Genomic DNA, 19,507 nt, shown 5'->3' on the forward strand with positions numbered 1-19,507 from the left:
TATAATAAATCATCATATTAGACTGATTTCTGAAGATCATGTGACACTGAAGACTGGAGGAATGATGCTGAAAATACAGCTGCACATCACAGAAATAAATTATATTTTAAAGGATATTAAAATATAAACCATTATTTTTTATATATTTTATTTTCATAATTTTGAATTATTACTAAATACAACTTTTTTTGTATCAAACAGTTCATTGAACAATAATACATGAAGTACCTGAAGCTGACAATGAAGTAGATGTATAATAATTAGCAAAGATTATTAATTTAGTGCTGTAAACGCGCGTGTGAGGGGCGGAGACGAGCCGCGGAGCTTCGGTGAGGACCAAACACAGCAGAACGGTAGGAAACTTCACTCCTCTTATTATTTCTCTTTTACTAAAGCGATTTATTTTTAGATACGTGGTCTGAGTCTTTCATAGAGTTGTAGAGTTATTAGAGAAATAGAGTTATTTGTTACATTCTTTGATCGAAGTTTTCAGATCGGCACTTCGGAGCCTGTTCGCGACTCGGTTGATTCAGATCGGCACTTCGGAGCATGTTCGCGACTCCGTTGATTCAGATCGGCACTTCGGAGCCTGTTCGCGACTCGGTTGATTCAGATCGGCACTTCGGAGCCTGTTCGCGACTCGGTTGATTCAGATCGGCACTTCGGAGCCTGTTCGCGACTCGCGACTCGCTTGATTCAGATCGCCACTTCGGAGCCTGTTCGCGACTCGGTTGATTCAGATCGGCACTTCCGGAGCATGTTCGCGACTCGGTTGATTCAGATCGGCACTTCGGAGCATGTTCGCGGCTCCGTTGATTCAGATTGAGACTCTGGGGACTGTTTGTGATTTATTTATTTTTTTAAATTCGGATATGTACTTCGAAGCAAGAAGTGTTTGTCAAACAGTTCATTAGTGATAACTGAATATTTGGGCCAGACGCTTTTTTTTTCTAACCTGTCGCTTTGATTTTTAAATGATTTCAATGACAGGAAGTTGCATGTATTGTGTTTTATGAATTGTGGATGGATTTATCAACTGAGAAATAAAGTTGAACAGAAATGATCATGAACTCTTTAAGAGGTCAGCTAATTCTCAGCACATAGAGACTCTTTCACCTAGATATCACACTGTAGAGACTGTGTCTGTTCCCCGAACTAGAAAATACAAAAAACGTCCAAACCAAGTTAAGGTTAATAATTTAATTGAGGTTCAACAAATAAAAAACAAATGCAATATGGATAAACAAATGATAAAGCTTGGCTTATTGAATATCAGATCCCTTTCTACGAAAACACTTTTTGTAAATAATATGATAACTGATCATAATATAGATGTGCTCTGTTTGACAGAAACCTGGCTAAAACCTGATGATTACATTATTTGAAATGAGTCCACCCCCCAAGATTACTGTTATAAACACGAGCCACGTCTAAAAGGCAAAGGTGGAGGTGTTGCTTCAATTTATAACAACGTTTTCAGGATTTCTCAGAGGGCAGGCTTCAAGTATAACTGGTTTGAAGTAATGGTGCTACATATAACATTATCCAGAGAAACAAATGTTAATGATAAATCCCCTGTTATGTTTGTACTGGCTACTGTACACAGGCCACCAGGCCACCATACAGACTTTATTAAAGAGTTTGCTGATTTTACATCCGAATTAGTTCTGGCTGCAGATAAAGTTTTAATAGTTGGTGATTTTAATATCCATGTCGATAATGAAAAAGATGCATTGGGATCAGCATTTATAGACATTCTGAACTCTATTGGTGTTAGACAACATGTTTCAGGACCTACTCATTGTCGAAATCATACTCTAGATTTAATACTGTCACATGGAATTGATGTTGATAGTGTTGAAATTATTCAGCCAAGTGATGATATCTCAGATCATTATTTAGTTCTGTGCAAACTTCATATAGCCAAAATTGTAAATTCTACTTCTTGTTACAAGTATCGAAGAACCATCACTTCTACCGCAAAAGACTGCTTTTTTAAGTTATCTTCCTGATGTATCCAAATTCCTTAGCATATCCAAAACCTCAGAACAACTTGATGATGTAACAGAAACTATGGACTCTCTCTTTTCTAGCACTTTAAATACAGTTGCTCCTTTACGCTTAAGGAAGGTTAAGGAAAACAGTTTGACACCATGGTATAATGAGCATACTCGCACCCTAAAGAGAGCAGCCCGAAAAATGGAGCGCAGCTGGAGGAAAACAAAACTAGAGGTATTTCGTATTGCTTGGCGGGAAAGTAACATATCCTACAGAAAAGCATTAAAAACTGCTAGATCTGATTACTTTTCTTCTCTTTTAGAAGAAAACAAACATAACCCCAGGTATTTATTCAATACAGTGGCTAAATTAATTAAAAATAAAGCCTCAACAAGTGTTGACATTTCCCAACACCACAGCAGTAATGACTTTATGAACTACTTTACTTCTAAAATCGATACTATTAGAGATAAAATTGCAACCATTCAGCCGTCAGCTACAGTATCACATCAGACAGTGCACTATAGACCCCCTGAGGAACAGTTCCACTCATTCTCTACTATAGGAGAGGAAGAATTGTATAAACTTGTTAAATCATCTAAACCTACAACATGTATGTTAGACCCTATACCATCTAAGCTCCTAAAAGAGGTGCTTCCAGAAGTTAATGGTCCTCTTTTGACTATTATTAATTCCTCATTGTCATTAGGATATGTCCCCAAAACTTTCAAACTGGCTGTTATTAAGCCTCTCATAAAAAAACCACAACTTGACCCCAAAGAACTAGTTAATTATAGACCAATCTCGAATCTCCCTTTTCTGCCCAAGATACTAGAAAAGGTGGTATCCTCACAATTATGTTCCTTCTTAGAGAAAAATGGTATATGTGAGGATTTCCAGTCAGGATTTAGCCGTATCATAGTACTGAGACTGCTCTCCTTAGAGTTACAAATGATCTGCTCTTATCATCTGATCGTGGGTGTATCTCTCTATTAGTTTTATTGGATCTTAGTGCTGCGTTTGACACAATTGACCACAGCATTCTTTTGCATAGACTTGAACACTTTGTTGGCATCAGTGGAAGTGCACTAGCATGGTTTAAATCGTACTTATATGACCGCCATCAGTTCGTAGCAGTGAATGAAGATGTATCATATCGATCACAAGTGCAGTATGGAGTACCTCAAGGCTCAGTACTAGGGCCGCTACTCTTCACACTTTATATGTTACCCTTGGGAGATATCATCAGGAAACATGGTGTTAGCTTTCACTGTTATGCTGATGATACTCAGCTCTATAATTCTTCGCGGCCCAGTGAAACACACCAATTTGAAAAACTAATGGAATGCATAGTCGATATAAAAAATTGGATGACGAGTAATTTCTTACTGCTAAATTCAGAAAAAACAGAAGTGTTAATTATACGACCTAAAAACTCTGCTTGCAATAACCTAGAACACGGTCTAAGACTTGATGGTTGCTCTGTCAATTCTTTGTCATCAGTTAGGAACCTAGGTGTGCTATTTGATCGCAATCTTTCCTTAGAAAGCCACGTTTCTAGCGTTTGTAAAACTGCATTTTTCCATCTCAAAAATATATCTAAATTACGGCCTATCCTCTCAATGTCAAATGCAGAAATGTTAATCCATGCATTTATGACTTCAAGGTTAGATTGTTGTAATGCTTTATTGGGTGGTTGTTCTGCACGCTTAGTAAACAAACTACAGCTAGTCCACAATGCAGCAGCAAGAGTTCTTACAGGAACCAGGAAGTATGACCATATTAGCCCGGTCCTGTCATCGCTGCACTGGCTCCCTATCAAACATCCTATAGATTTTTAAATATTGCTTATTACTTATAAAGCACTGAACGGTTTAGCACCTCAGTATTTGAATGACCTCCTTTTTACATTATACTCCTCTACGTCCGCTACGTTCTCAAAACTCAGGCAATTTGATAATACCTAGAATATCAAAATCAACTGCGGGTGGCAGGTCCTTTTCCTATTTGGCGCCTAAACTCTGGAATAACCTACCTAACATTGTTCGGGAGGCAGACACACTCTTGCAGTTTAAATCTAGATTGAAGACCCATCTCTTTAACCTGGCATACACATAACATACTAATATGCTTTTAATATCCAAATCCGTTAAAGGTTTTTTAGGCTGCATTAATAAGGTAAACCGGAACCGGAAACACTTCACATAACGTGTACCTTCTACATCATTAGAAGAATGGCATCTACGCTAATATTTGTCTGTTTCTCTCTTGTTCCGAGGTCACCGTGGCCACCAGATCCAGTCTGTATCCAGACCAGAGTGTCACTGCAGCCACCCGGATCCAGTACGAATCCAGACATGATGGTGGATCAGCACCTAGAAAGGACCTCTACTGCCCTGAAAGACAGCGGAGACCAGGACAACTAGAGCCCCATATACAGATCCCCTGTAAATACCTTGTCTCAGAGGACCACCAGGACAAGACCACAGGAAACAGATGATTCTTCTTCACAATCTGACTTTGCTGCAGCCTGGTTTCGTCTGGTCAGAGGAGAACTGGCCCCCCAACTGAGCCTGGTTTCTCCCAAGGTTTTTTTCTCCATTCTGTCACCGATCGGGTTTTGGTTCCTTGCCGCTGTCGCCTCTGGCTTGCTTAGTTGGGGTCACTTTATCTACAGCGATATCATTGACTTGATTGCAAATAAATGCACAGACACTATTTAAACTGAACAGAGATGACATAACTGAATTCAATGGTGAACTGCCTTTAACTATCATTTTGCATTATTGAGACACTGTTTTCCAAATGAATGTTGCTCAGTGCTTTGACGCAATGTATTTGGTTTAAAGCACTATATAAATAAAGTTGATTGATTGATTGATAAGATGATAATGAAAAGAAAAGGTAATATTGCATATAAAATTATATTCAAGTATGAACTAACTTGCACAATACTGTAAATATTCTTACTCTACCCTAAATCAGTGAAAATGTTTGGCTCAGTTTACAGAAAGTGTACGTCACACATCCTTTCATTATGATGCAACATAGTTTTCTCAGATGAGTATTTAACATCTTTATTCTTGTGGGGATTAGTGTGTAAGTGCTATACACAAACAATCTGTTGATTCAGATCGGCACTTCGGAGCCTGTTCGCGACTCGCGACTCGGTTGATTCAGATCGGCACTTCGGAGCATGTTCGCGACTCCGTTGATTCAGATCGGCACTTCGGAGCCTGTTCGCGACTCGCTTGATTCAGATCGGCACTTCGGAGCCTGTTCGCGACTCGGTTGATTCAGATCGCCACTTCGGAGCATGTTCGCGACTCCGTTGATTCAGATCGGCACTTTGGAGCATTTTCGCGGCTCCGTTGATTCATATTGAGACTCTGGGGAATGTTTGTGATTTATTTATTTTTTTAAATTCAGATATGTACTTCGAAGCAAGAAGTGTTTGTCAAACAGTTTATTAGTGATAACTGAATATTTGGGCCTGAGGCTTTTTTTTCTAACCTGTCGCTTTGATTTTTAAATGATTTCAATGACAGGAAGTTGCATGTGTTTTGTTTTATGAATTGTGGATGGATTCATCAACTGAGAAATAAAGTTGAACAGAAATGATCATGAACTCTTAAAGATGATAATGAAAAGAAAAGGTAATATTGCATATAAAATTATTTCCAAGTATGAACTAACTTGCGCAATACTGTAAATAATCTTACTCTACCCTAAATCAGTGAAAATGTTTGGCTCAGTTTACAGAAAGTGTACGTCACACTTCCTTTCATTATGATGCAACATAGTTTTCTCAGATGAATATTTAACATCTTTATTCTTGTGGGGATTAGTGGATAAGTGCTATACACAAACACACACACACACCGGTCAGAGTTTGGGATCAGAATGATTTTTTATGTGTTGTTGTTGTTGTTGTTGTTTTTACAGGAGTTTACTCATCAAAACTGCATTTATTTGATCACAAATACAGGAAAAAAGTGAAATATTATTATGAAGTAAAACAACTTTTTTATTTTAATATACATTAAAATCTATTTTATTTCTGTGATTTTCAGCATCATTCCTCCAGTCTTCAGTGTCACATGATCCTCACAAATCAGAATAATATGATGATTTATTATCAGAGTTGTGCTGCTGAAACTGTGATACTTCTTTCAGGATTCTTTGATGAATGAAATGTCAAAAAGAAGAGCATTTATTTAAAATAGAAGACTTTTCTAACAATAAACAATAGAGTTCAAAAGTTTATAACTCTTTTAGGATGTATTAAATTGATAAGAAGTGAAATCAAAGATTAGTATTGTTAGAAGAGATTTATATTTTGAATAAACGCTGTTCTTTAAAAAAAAAAGTATACATCGAAGAATCCGGAAAAAAGTATCACAGATTCCCAAATAATATTTGGCATCACAAATATTAATAATTCTTATAATAAATCATCATATTAGACTGATTTCTGAAGATCATGTGACACTGAAGACTGGAGGAATGATGCTGAAAATACAGCTGCACATCACAGAAATAAATTATATTTTAAAGGATATTAAAATATAAACCATTATTTTTTATATATTTTATTTTCATAATTTTGAATTATTACTAAATACAACTTTTTTTGTATCAAACAGTTCATTGAACAATAATACATGAAGTACCTGAAGCTGACAATGAAGTAGATGTATAATAATTAGCAAAGATTATTAATTTAGTGCTGTAAACGCGCGTGTGAGGGGCGGAGACGAGCCGCGGAGCTTCGGTGAGGACCAAACACAGCAGAACGGTAGGAAACTTCACTCCTCTTATTATTTCTCTTTTACTAAAGCGATTTATTTTTAGATACGTGGTCTGAGTCTTTCATAGAGTTGTAGAGTTATTAGAGAAATAGAGTTATTTGTTACATTCTTTGATCGAAGTTTTCAGATCGGCACTTCGGAGCCTGTTCGCGACTCGGTTGATTCAGATCGGCACTTCGGAGCATGTTCGCGACTCCGTTGATTCAGATCGGCACTTCGGAGCCTGTTCGCGACTCGGTTGATTCAGATCGGCACTTCGGAGCCTGTTCGCGACTCGGTTGATTCAGATCGGCACTTCGGAGCCTGTTCGCGACTCGCGACTCGCTTGATTCAGATCGCCACTTCGGAGCCTGTTCGCGACTCGGTTGATTCAGATCGGCACTTCCGGAGCATGTTCGCGACTCGGTTGATTCAGATCGGCACTTCGGAGCATGTTCGCGGCTCCGTTGATTCAGATTGAGACTCTGGGGACTGTTTGTGATTTATTTATTTTTTTAAATTCGGATATGTACTTCGAAGCAAGAAGTGTTTGTCAAACAGTTCATTAGTGATAACTGAATATTTGGGCCAGATGCTTTTTTTTTCTAACCTGTCGCTTTGATTTTTAAATGATTTCAATGACAGGAAGTTGCATGTATTGTGTTTTATGAATTGTGGATGGATTTATCAACTGACAAATAAACTTGAACAGAAATGATCATGAACTCTTTAAGAGGTCAGCTAATTCTCAGCACATAGAGACTCTTTCACCTAGATATCACACTGTAGAGACTGTGTCTGTTCCCCGAACTAGAAAATACAAAAAACGTCCAAACCAAGTTAAGGTTAATAATTTAATTGAGGTTCAACAAATAAAAAACAAATGCAATATGGATAAACAAATGATAAAGCTTGGCTTATTGAATATCAGATCCCTTTCTACGAAAACACTTTTTGTAAATAATATGATAACTGATCATAATATAGATGTGCTCTGTTTGACAGAAACCTGGCTAAAACCTGATGATTACATTATTTGAAATGAGTCCACCCCCCAAGATTACTGTTATAAACACGAGCCACGTCTAAAAGGCAAAGGTGGAGGTGTTGCTTCAATTTATAACAACGTTTTCAGGATTTCTCAGAGGGCAGGCTTCAAGTATAACTGGTTTGAAGTAATGGTGCTACATATAACATTATCCAGAGAAACAAATGTTAATGATAAATCCCCTGTTATGTTTGTACTGGCTACTGTACACAGGCCACCAGGCCACCATACAGACTTTATTAAAGAGTTTGCTGATTTTACATCCGAATTAGTTCTGGCTGCAGATAAAGTTTTAATAGTTGGTGATTTTAATATCCATGTCGATAATGAAAAAGATGCATTGGGATCAGCATTTATAGACATTCTGAACTCTATTGGTGTTAGACAACATGTTTCAGGACCTACTCATTGTCGAAATCATACTCTAGATTTAATACTGTCACATGGAATTGATGTTGATAGTGTTGAAATTATTCAGCCAAGTGATGATATCTCAGATCATTATTTAGTTCTGTGCAAACTTCATATAGCCAAAATTGTAAATTCTACTTCTTGTTACAAGTATCGAAGAACCATCACTTCTACCGCAAAAGACTGCTTTTTTAAGTTATCTTCCTGATGTATCCAAATTCCTTAGCATATCCAAAACCTCAGAACAACTTGATGATGTAACAGAAACTATGGACTCTCTCTTTTCTAGCACTTTAAATACAGTTGCTCCTTTACGCTTAAGGAAAACAGTTTGACACCATGGTATAATGAGCATACTCGCACCCTAAAGAGAGCAGCCCGAAAAATGGAGCGCAGCTGGAGGAAAACAAAACTAGAGGTATTTCGTATTGCTTGGCGGGAAAGTAACATATCCTACAGAAAAGCATTAAAAACTGCTAGATCTGATTACTTTTCTTCTCTTTTAGAAGAAAACAAACATAACCCCAGGTATTTATTCAATACAGTGGCTAAATTAATTAAAGATAAAGCCTCAACAAGTGTTGACATTTCCCAACACCACAGCAGTAATGACTTTATGAACTACTTTACTTCTAAAATCGATACTATTAGAGATAAAATTGCAACCATTCAGCCGTCAGCTACAGTATCACATCAGACAGTGCACTATAGACCCCCTGAGGAACAGTTCCACTCATTCTCTACTATAGGAGAGGAAGAATTGTATAAACTTGTTAAATCATCTAAACCTACAACATGTATGTTAGACCCTATACCATCTAAGCTCCTAAAAGAGGTGCTTCCAGAAGTTAATGGTCCTCTTTTGACTATTATTAATTCCTCATTGTCATTAGGATATGTCCCCAAAACTTTCAAACTGGCTGTTATTAAGCCTCTCATAAAAAAACCACAACTTGACCCCAAAGAACTAGTTAATTATAGACCAATCTCGAATCTCCCTTTTCTGCCCAAGATACTAGAAAAGGTGGTATCCTCACAATTATGTTCCTTCTTAGAGAAAAATGGTATATGTGAGGATTTCCAGTCAGGATTTAGCCGTATCATAGTACTGAGACTGCTCTCCTTAGAGTTACAAATGATCTGCTCTTATCATCTGATCGTGGGTGTATCTCTCTATTAGTTTTATTGGATCTTAGTGCTGCGTTTGACACAATTGACCACAGCATTCTTTTGCATAGACTTGAACACTTTGTTGGCATCAGTGGAAGTGCACTAGCATGGTTTAAATCGTACTTATATGACCGCCATCAGTTCGTAGCAGTGAATGAAGATGTATCATATCGATCACAAGTGCAGTATGGAGTACCTCAAGGCTCAGTACTAGGGCCGCTACTCTTCACACTTTATATGTTACCCTTGGGAGATATCATCAGGAAACATGGTGTTAGCTTTCACTGTTATGCTGATGATACTCAGCTCTATAATTCTTCGCGGCCCAGTGAAACACACCAATTTGAAAAACTAATGGAATGCATAGTCGATATAAAAAATTGGATGACGAGTAATTTCTTACTGCTAAATTCAGAAAAAACAGAAGTGTTAATTATACGACCTAAAAACTCTGCTTGCAATAACCTAGAACACGGTCTAAGAATTGATGGTTGCTCTGTCAATTCTTTGTCATCAGTTAGGAACCTAGGTGTGCTATTTGATCGCAATCTTTCCTTAGAAAGCCACGTTTCTAGCGTTTGTAAAACTGCATTTTTCCATCTCAAAAATATATCTAAATTACGGCCTATCCTCTCAATGTCAAATGCAGAAATGTTAATCCATGCATTTATGACTTCAAGGTTAGATTGTTGTAATGCTTTATTGGGTGGTTGTTCTGCACGCTTAGTAAACAAACTACAGCTAGTCCACAATGCAGCAGCAAGAGTTCTTACAGGAACCAGGAAGTATGACCATATTAGCCCGGTCCTGTCATCGCTGCACTGGCTCCCTATCAAACATCCTATAGATTTTTAAATATTGCTTATTACTTATAAAGCCCTGAACGGTTTAGCACCTCAGTATTTGAATGACCTCCTTTTTACATTATACTCCTCTACGTCCGCTACGTTCTCAAAACTCAGGCAATTTGATAATACCTAGAATATCAAAATCAACTGCGGGTGGCAGGTCCTTTTCCTATTTGGCGCCTAAACTCTGGAATAACCTACCTAACATTGTTCGGGAGGCAGACACACTCTTGCAGTTTAAATCTAGATTGAAGACCCATCTCTTTAACCTGGCATACACATAACATACTAATATGCTTTTAATATCCAAATCCGTTAAAGGTTTTTTAGGCTGCATTAATAAGGTAAACCGGAACCGGAAACACTTCACATAACGTGTACCTTCTACATCATTAGAAGAATGGCATCTACGCTAATATTTGTCTGTTTCTCTCTTGTTCCGAGGTCACCGTGGCCACCAGATCCAGTCTGTATCCAGACCAGAGTGTCACTGCAGTCACCCGGATCCAGTACGAATCCAGACATGATGGTGGATCAGCACCTAGAAAGGACCTCTACTGCCCTGAAAGACAGCGGAGACCAGGACAACTAGAGCCCCATATACAGATCCCCTGTAAATACCTTGTCTCAGAGGACCACCAGGACAAGACCACAGGAAACAGATGATTCTTCTTCACAATCTGACTTTGCTGCAGCCTGGTTTCGTCTGGTCAGAGGAGAACTGGCCCCCCAACTGAGCCTGGTTTCTCCCAAGGTTTTTTTCTCCATTCTGTCACCGATCGGGTTTTGGTTCCTTGCCGCTGTCGCCTCTGGCTTGCTTAGTTGGGGTCACTTTATCTACAGCGATATCATTGACTTGATTGCAAATAAATGCACAGACACTATTTAAACTGAACAGAGATGACATAACTGAATTCAATGGTGAACTGCCTTTAACTATCATTTTGCATTATTGAGACACTGTTTTCCAAATGAATGTTGCTCAGTGCTTTGACGCAATGTATTTGGTTTAAAGCACTATATAAATAAAGTTGATTGATTGATTGATAAGATGATAATGAAAAGAAAAGGTAATATTGCATATAAAATTATATTCAAGTATGAACTAACTTGCACAATACTGTAAATATTCTTACTCTACCCTAAATCAGTGAAAATGTTTGGCTCAGTTTACAGAAAGTGTACGTCACACATCCTTTCATTATGATGCAACATAGTTTTCTCAGATGAGTATTTAACATCTTTATTCTTGTGGGGATTAGTGTGTAAGTGCTATACACAAACAATCTGTTGATTCAGATCGGCACTTCGGAGCCTGTTCGCGACTCGCGACTCGGTTGATTCAGATCGGCACTTCGGAGCCTGTTCGCGACTCGCGACTCCGTTGATTCAGATCGGCACTTCGGAGCCTGTTCGCGACTCGCTTGATTCAGATCGGCACTTCGGAGCCTGTTCGCGACTCGGTTGATTCAGATCGCCACTTCGGAGCATGTTCGCGACTCCGTTGATTCAGATCGGCACTTTGGAGCATTTTCGCGGCTCCGTTGATTCATATTGAGACTCTGGGGAATGTTTGTGATTTATTTATTTTTTTAAATTCAGATATGTACTTCGAAGCAAGAAGTGTTTGTCAAACAGTTTATTAGTGATAACTGAATATTTGGGCCTGAGGCTTTTTTTTCTAACCTGTCGCTTTGATTTTTAAATGATTTCAATGACAGGAAGTTGCATGTGTTTTGTTTTATGAATTGTGGATGGATTTATCAACTGAGAAATAAAGTTGAACAGAAATGATCATGAACTCTTAAAGATGATAATGAAAAGAAAAGGTAATATTGCATATAAAATTATTTCCAAGTATGAACTAACTTGCGCAATACTGTAAATAATCTTACTCTACCCTAAATCAGTGAAAATGTTTGGCTCAGTTTACAGAAAGTGTACGTCACACTTCCTTTCATTATGATGCAACATAGTTTTCTCAGATGAATATTTAACATCTTTATTCTTGTGGGGATTAGTGGATAAGTGCTATACACAAACACACACACACACCGGTCAGAGTTTGGGATCAGAATGATTTTTTATGTGTTGTTGTTGTTGTTTTTACAGGAGTTTACTCATCAAAACTGCATTTATTTGATCACAAATACAGGAAAAAAGTGAAATATTATTATGAAGTAAAACAACTTTTTTATTTTAATATACATTAAAATCTATTTTATTTCTGTGATTTTCAGCATCATTCCTCCAGTCTTCAGTGTCACATGATCCTCACAAATCAGAATAATATGATGATTTATTATCAGAGTTGTGCTGCTGAAACTGTGATACTTCTTTCAGGATTCTTTGATGAATGAAATGTCAAAAAGAAGAGCATTTATTTAAAATAGAAGACTTTTCTAACAATAAACAATAGAGTTCAAAATTTTATAACTCTTTTAGGATGTATTAAATTGATAAGAAGTGAAATCAAAGATTAGTATTGTTAGAAGAGATTTATATTTTGAATAAACGCTGTTCTTTAAAAAAAAAAGTATACATCGAAGAATCCGGAAAAAAGTATCACAGATTCCCAAATAATATTTGGCATCACAAATATTAATAATTCTTATAATAAATCATCATATTAGACTGATTTCTGAAGATCATGTGACACTGAAGACTGGAGGAATGATGCTGAAAATACAGCTGCACATCACAGAAATAAATTATATTTTAAAGGATATTAAAATATAAACCATTCTTTTTTATATATTTTATTTTCATAATTTTGAATTATTACTAAATACAACTTTTTTTGTATCAAACAGTTCATTGAACAATAATACATGAAGTACCTGAAGCTGACAATGAAGTAGATGTATAATAATTAGCAAAGATTATTAATTTAGTGCTGTAAACGCGCGTGTGAGGGGCGGAGACGAGCCGCGGAGCTTCGGTGAGGACCAAACACAGCAGAACGGTAGGAAACTTCACTCCTCTTATTATTTCTCTTTTACTAAAGCGATTTATTTTTAGATACGTGGTCTGAGTCTTTCATAGAGTTGTAGAGTTATTAGAGAAATAGAGTTATTTTTTACATTCTTTGATCGAAGTTTTCAGATCGGCACTTCGGAGCCTGTTCGCGACTCGGTTGATTCAGATCGGCACTTCGGAGCATGGTCGCGACTCCGTTGATTCAGATCGGCACTTCGGAGCCTGTTCGCGACTCCCCTGCTGAAAAAAACAATAGAAACCATTACAGAAATTCTAATGGTTTCCATTACAAAACCATTACAAACCATCAGCAATTAACCATTAAAACCATTACCAAATGGTTTCCATTACGTAGTGTGTTTTGGGCATATTCCATTAGGATTTATTGGTTTGTATTGGTTTCCATTACAAGTTTGTATTGGTCACGATTTGCACATAATGGTTTCCATCACAGTTTTGTATTGGTTCTGATGGTTCCATTACAAGTTTGTACTGGTCTTTATTAAAACAAATTTAATGGTTTCTGTTGGTTTTGTAATGGTTTCTGTTGGTTTTGTAATGGTTCTGATGGTTCCATTACAAGTTTGTATTGGTCTTTATTAAAACAAATTTAATGGTTTCTGTTGGTTTTGTAATGGTTTCTGTTGGTTTTGTAATGGTTCTGATGGTTCCATTACAAGTTTGTATTGGTCTTTATTAAAACAAATTTAATGGTTTCTGTTGGTTTTGTAATGGTTTCTGTTGGTTTTGTAATGGTTCTGATGGTTCCATTACAAGTTTGTATTGGTCTTTATTAAAACAAATTTAATGGTTTCTGTTGGTTTTGTAATGGTTTCTGTTGGTTTTGTAATGGTTCTGATGGTTCCATTACAAGTTTGTATGGGTCTTTATTAAAACAAATTTAATGGTTTCTGTTGGTTTTGTAATGGTTCGGATGGTTCCATTACAAGTTTGTATTGGTCTTTATTAAAACAAATTTAATGGTTTCCGTCAGTTTTGTAATGGTTCTGATGGTTCCATTGCAAGTTTGTACTGGTCTTTATTTGCATATATTTAATAGTTTTCGTTGCACTTTTATATTGGTTCTGATTTGAATGTTTAACTGATAGCTGGTAATTAGGCCATTAATTAATATAAGTAAATAATTTAAATTATTAATACAAACTGTACACAGGTATTGTCAAGAATATAATGTTTTTATTTATTTAAACTTCATACCAACCTTTCAATAGCAAACAGTTCAGGTTGTTTTGCAAAGAATTAAGAATATGCACCTAAAATCAAAATTATTCACAGAATACTCAACATAGCTGGAATTAACACAAAACCTTGACATTACATTTTATTTTAATTATTGTTATTCATTAATGCATTATAGAAATTCAGGAACTATTAACTGTTTTTGTGGCTTGTAGCTGTCTCAGACCTGCAAAAAAAAAAGGAAAAAAAAGGGACAATTCATTAGGACAATGTACCACATTACCTTTATGTGAGATTATCCATACATATATTTATATGGCAGTCTCAAAAAAGTTATTGATTTTTCTTTCATGTCTAAAATCATTAGGATTTAAAAAAAGAAAATGTTCCATGAATATATTTTGTAAATTCCCTACCATAAATGTATCAACTTAATTTTTTATTAATAAAATGCTTTGCTCTGGATTTGAAATATTTTTCACAATATTTAGATTTTTTAGCACCATCAGATTCCAGATTTTCAAATAGTTGTATCTCAGACAAATATTGTCCTCCTAACAAACCATACATCAATGGAAAACTTATTTATTATTATTATTGAAATAAAAATCTAAAAAATAAAATAAAAACAATTATCCTTGTAACTGGTTTTGTGATCCAGCTTCACAAATAGGCTTGAATAATTACATTATCTACTTTTTATGGTACATAGTCTCTATTCACTTCGAGTCATATTAGATAATAGGTTGTAGCAATTCCATTCGGATATGGATATGCAAACACTTACCACTGACAGTTTATCTGGTTTATGTCACTGATCTCCTCATCCAGGTATTTCCGTACACTTAGGAGGCGTTTATTTCCTATAAGGTGTGACCTTTTTTCTTCAGCTTCTGAGACAGACACTCTTGTTTTGAACACACACATACACACGCACGCACACACACACACGCACACACATAAACAAAAATTGAAATTCAAGAAATGATGGACTAATCTCAGACTTTAAATCTGACCACTCTCAAGTGGAAATTAAGTAGCATATGTGACCTGTGCTGGCAAAGTTAGTCACAATGAGCAAAAATCAGTTGAGGTTTTTTTTCTCATTAAAAAGTCCTTCAGAATGATGTATAACTGTATATATATATAAAAAAAATGACTGAGCTACACCCGTTTGAAGTTGAAAGAGTTGGCAAAGTCAACTCTTTTCTATTTTCTAAAGGTTCCAAACCAAAATCACTGAGCAACATTGCATCTTTTCCTGCAGTTCTTTTCTTAATAATAATTCACTTTTTTATTTTACATCCGAACAAAAGCATTCAAGTAAGAAAAACTAATAATCAAATGTAAAATCCCTTTATTCATTACAAATAAATTAATTATTAAAACTATAAAAGCAGTTCAATTAGTCATTCTGTGTATACAGGTGCTCGTCATATAATTAGAATATCATAATTTCAATTCAAAAAGTGAAACCTGTATATTATATTCATTCATTACACACAGACTGATATATTTATTTATATCTGACAACTAAGGAAAATCCCAAATTCATTATCTTAGAATATTAGAGTATAACTTAAGACCAATACAAAGAAAGGATTTTTGGAAATCTTGGCCAACTGAAAAGTATGAACATGAAAAGTATGAGTATGTACAGCACTCAATACTTAGTTGAGGCTCCTTTCCCCTGAAGCAGCAGTGCGGTGTGGCATGGAGTCGATCAGTCTGTGGCACTGCTCAGGTGTTATGAGAGACCAGGTTGCTCTGATAGTGACCTTCAGCTCTTCTGCATTCTTGGGTCTGATATATCACTACTCAGCAGCAGTACAGTCCTTTCTGAAGCGAGACACTTCTGGTTCTGTCTGTTGTTCAAGAGTGTCTTGACACAAGGAATGCGAAGCTGAAACCCATGTCTTGCATACGTCTGTGTGTAGTGGTTCTTGAAGCACTGACTCCAGCTGCAGTCCACTCTTTGTGAATCTCCCTCACATTTTTGAATGGGTTTTGTTTCACAATCCTCTCCAGGGTGCAGTTATCCCTATTGCTTCTACACTTATTTTCTACTACATCTTTACTACTCTCTATTAATGTGTTTGGACGCAGAGCTCTGTGAACAGCCAGCCTCTTTAGCAATGACCTTTTGTGTCTTGCCCTCCTTGTGCAAAGTGTCAATGGTCGTCTTTTGGACAACGGTTAAGTCAGCAGTCTTCCCCATGATTGTGTAGCCTACAGAACGAGACTGAGAGACCATTTAAAGGAATTGCAGTTGTTTTGAGTTAATTAGCTGATTAGAGTGTGGCACCAGGTCTCTTCAATATTGAACCTTTTCACAATATTCAAATTTTCGGAGATACTGAATTTGGGATTTTCCTTAGTTGTCAGTTATAAACATCAAAATTAAAAGAAATAAAGATTTGGAATATATCAGTCTGTGTGTAATGAATGAATATAATATACAAGTTTCACTTTTTGAATGGAATTAGTGAAATCAACTTTTTGATGATATTTTAATTATATGACCAGCACCTGTATTTATCAGGATATATATATATAACTGTAATTTGAATGTCGGATTGAAATGAACACTGTTATTAGAGTAGTTAATTGTTAGCATAAGTGCGGCTAATAATAATAATAAAAAAATAATAATAATTAGCATGTTTTTGTGTTTTGCTTTGGTACTGAAATTGGTACTCTGACAACACTAATAGTTAGACCTCGATTAATGTGTTCAGGTGCACTGCAGGTTGGAGCAAAACTCTGCATGTAAGTGGACCTTGAGAGACAATGTTGAGATCTCCTGCAATATGTTCTGAGCATGCACTATAAAGAGACAGAATGACTTACAACACTGCTGTCCAGTCCTGGGCTGGAGGACCACCGTTCTGCAGAGTTTCTGCTGATCCTTGATCAGCTGCTCAGGTCCGCTTAACTGGGGTTGGAGCTAAACTCTGAAACAAGAGAAGACAACCAATATTATGAAGTTAAAAAAAAAAAATGATTCAGAAATATGCACAACGTTTGAAAATGCACAAAGATGAGAAGAAAGTTATGTGTTTAATGAGAACTTTCCACTGAAGAATAAGAAGCAATATTAAGTCACAGATGCATTTTTATTAATTCTTATTAATATTGTTTAAATATGTTACAGTAACCTTGTGCTTTATCAATGATTTTCAGTCTCTGAAATAGAAAAGATCTATCAGTGCTGAATGGCATCATACATACATCATATGTAATGATATTTAACAAGAGTTCTAACACTGTGTCGTCACTGGACAGCACAACAAAATACAACAGAGCCTTTTATAATCAGTGATGCTCTCTACACTGGATGCGGCACGAAACAACAAATCACAGACGGTGATCTGATGCCTTTTCCTATTTATGATGTACTGACACAAAGTTTAAATGATTTTTAACAGTCACTTTGGTGTGAGAGTGTGTAGCTTGGAGATAGAGATGTTTTTATGTTTCTGAAATAAGTCTCATGTACACTAAGAAAACTGCATTTATTTGATCATAAATAAAAATGGTAATGTTGTGAAATATTAGTACAATTTCAAATAACTGCTTTATATGTGAATATTTTGTACAATTTTATTCTTGTTTTCACAAAGCATGATTTCTGAAGGATTGTGTGACACTGGAGACTGATGCTGAAAATTCAGCTTTGATCACTTATTAAAACAAACTTAAATAGAAAATAGTTATTAAAAAAATGGTAATTTCACAATTTAACTGTATTTTAATCAAATAAATGCAGCAGTGGTGAGCATAAAAGATGTCTTTGAAATACATGACAAATCTGACCCTTACATTTTTGAATGGTGTATGTTTGACGAATTGCTTACTATTCATGGTTCATAATGTCTAAAAATGTTCTTCGACAGGAGATATGACTCTAGAGCACAGCCATCAGCATGGAAGAACCTAGGAACATAAGCACTGTCACAGAGACAACAATATTTATTATACAATGCCAGGTATAAGGCATATACTATAGCAGAGGTGAAATGCAGAAGAAAAAAAAAATAATTCACAGAATATATAATTTATATAATCATTTACAATAAATATATATATATTTTAGTTTTACTTATTTAGTAATGCTCCTACAGCGTGGACATCAAAATGTGTATGTTTTCATCCTCTCTGTCAGCAGCTCCCTTCAGAAATGTTAAAATCAGGAACTTCTCCTGCGTCATACAGGTTTTTTTCTGGCACTTCTGAAATCACAGAACAAGTTTGTATTTATGTGTTTACCATGAAAGATCAAAACCTGAAGGTTTCAGTCCATTTTCACGCACTATGTAAGTGATGTAACGTTATCCGGTTACGTTAGTGCACATTTTAGGATTAAACAGTGGATACTTTTAAGGTTAAATTAATTCGGTTAAGTTACTTCCATTCATCCATTGATATAGATGGAGAGAGAGAGAGAGAGACAGAGAGAGAGAGAGCATCTACACACAAGATGACATTAAAAGCCCAAACTTAATAAATAAGAGCTCATGTCTATCGTTACCTCTTGTATGTAGCCTTACCTTTGAGATGCTAACGGACTTTTTCTGACGACGCTAAACCATTTCTATAAAGTAAATATTAAACGATATAATGTATAATTTACATGAAATAAAGTGTCAGGAACACTTTAATGTACTATTTGTGTAATTTAATAGACTAAACTTACCTAAAAAAAAAAGTGAAACCACATTGAGTGTCAGCGATCAGCTGCTTGACGGTTGGGCTGCCGCCTCGTTTCCATGGTGACGTCCTCCGCTCCAGTTCTGCGCGCGCGCACATTACAGCACGTGGAAGTCACGCAGAATTTCACTGTTATTTCACATCTATTTTTGGGCTAAATTTGGACCAAATCCGACAGACAAAACAAAGGCCAACTTTTCAAGTCAATTTTGAAGGCCATGACGAGTCGAGGTGATTTATAAAAAAAAAATAAAAAAAAACATTAAATGAATTAAAAATAACCTTTCCAAATGACGTATGGTGGCAATCCAAGACACTACATACCACCAATAGAAGAAAGCAGTTTACCAATA

At 36.1% G+C, this 19,507-nt stretch overlaps 1 protein-coding gene and 1 long non-coding RNA gene across 18 annotated transcripts in view; one reads left to right on the forward strand and one right to left on the reverse strand.

Annotated features, from left to right (window-relative positions):
• Window positions 1-19,507, forward strand: part of LOC127964937 (uncharacterized) — a 420,295-nt gene that overhangs the window by 259,841 nt on the left and 140,947 nt on the right. The window contains exon 2 of one of the 17 annotated variants that reach the window (XM_052565495.1): window positions 2,131-3,074. The exons of the other annotated variants lie outside the window; for them this stretch is intronic. Coding sequence (XP_052421455.1) covers window positions 2,131-2,994 — 864 coding nt within the window. The 3' untranslated portion in view covers window positions 2,995-3,074. Of the gene's footprint in view, window positions 1-2,130; window positions 3,075-19,507 lie in introns of those variants that run through there. 17 annotated transcript variants of the gene reach the window in all.
• Window positions 15,248-19,319, reverse strand: LOC127964967 (uncharacterized). The gene is made up of 6 exons (XR_008155198.1): window positions 19,141-19,319; window positions 18,995-19,038; window positions 18,547-18,676; window positions 18,302-18,395; window positions 17,295-17,398; window positions 15,248-15,351 (listed from the first exon to the last, which is right to left on the reverse strand). It is a non-coding gene; the product is annotated as an uncharacterized LOC127964967 (long non-coding RNA).

Source organism: Carassius gibelio, chromosome B9 (genome assembly GCF_023724105.1).
Source record: "Carassius gibelio isolate Cgi1373 ecotype wild population from Czech Republic chromosome B9, carGib1.2-hapl.c, whole genome shotgun sequence".
In the NCBI taxonomy this organism is placed as follows: domain Eukaryota; kingdom Metazoa; phylum Chordata; class Actinopteri; order Cypriniformes; family Cyprinidae; genus Carassius; species Carassius gibelio.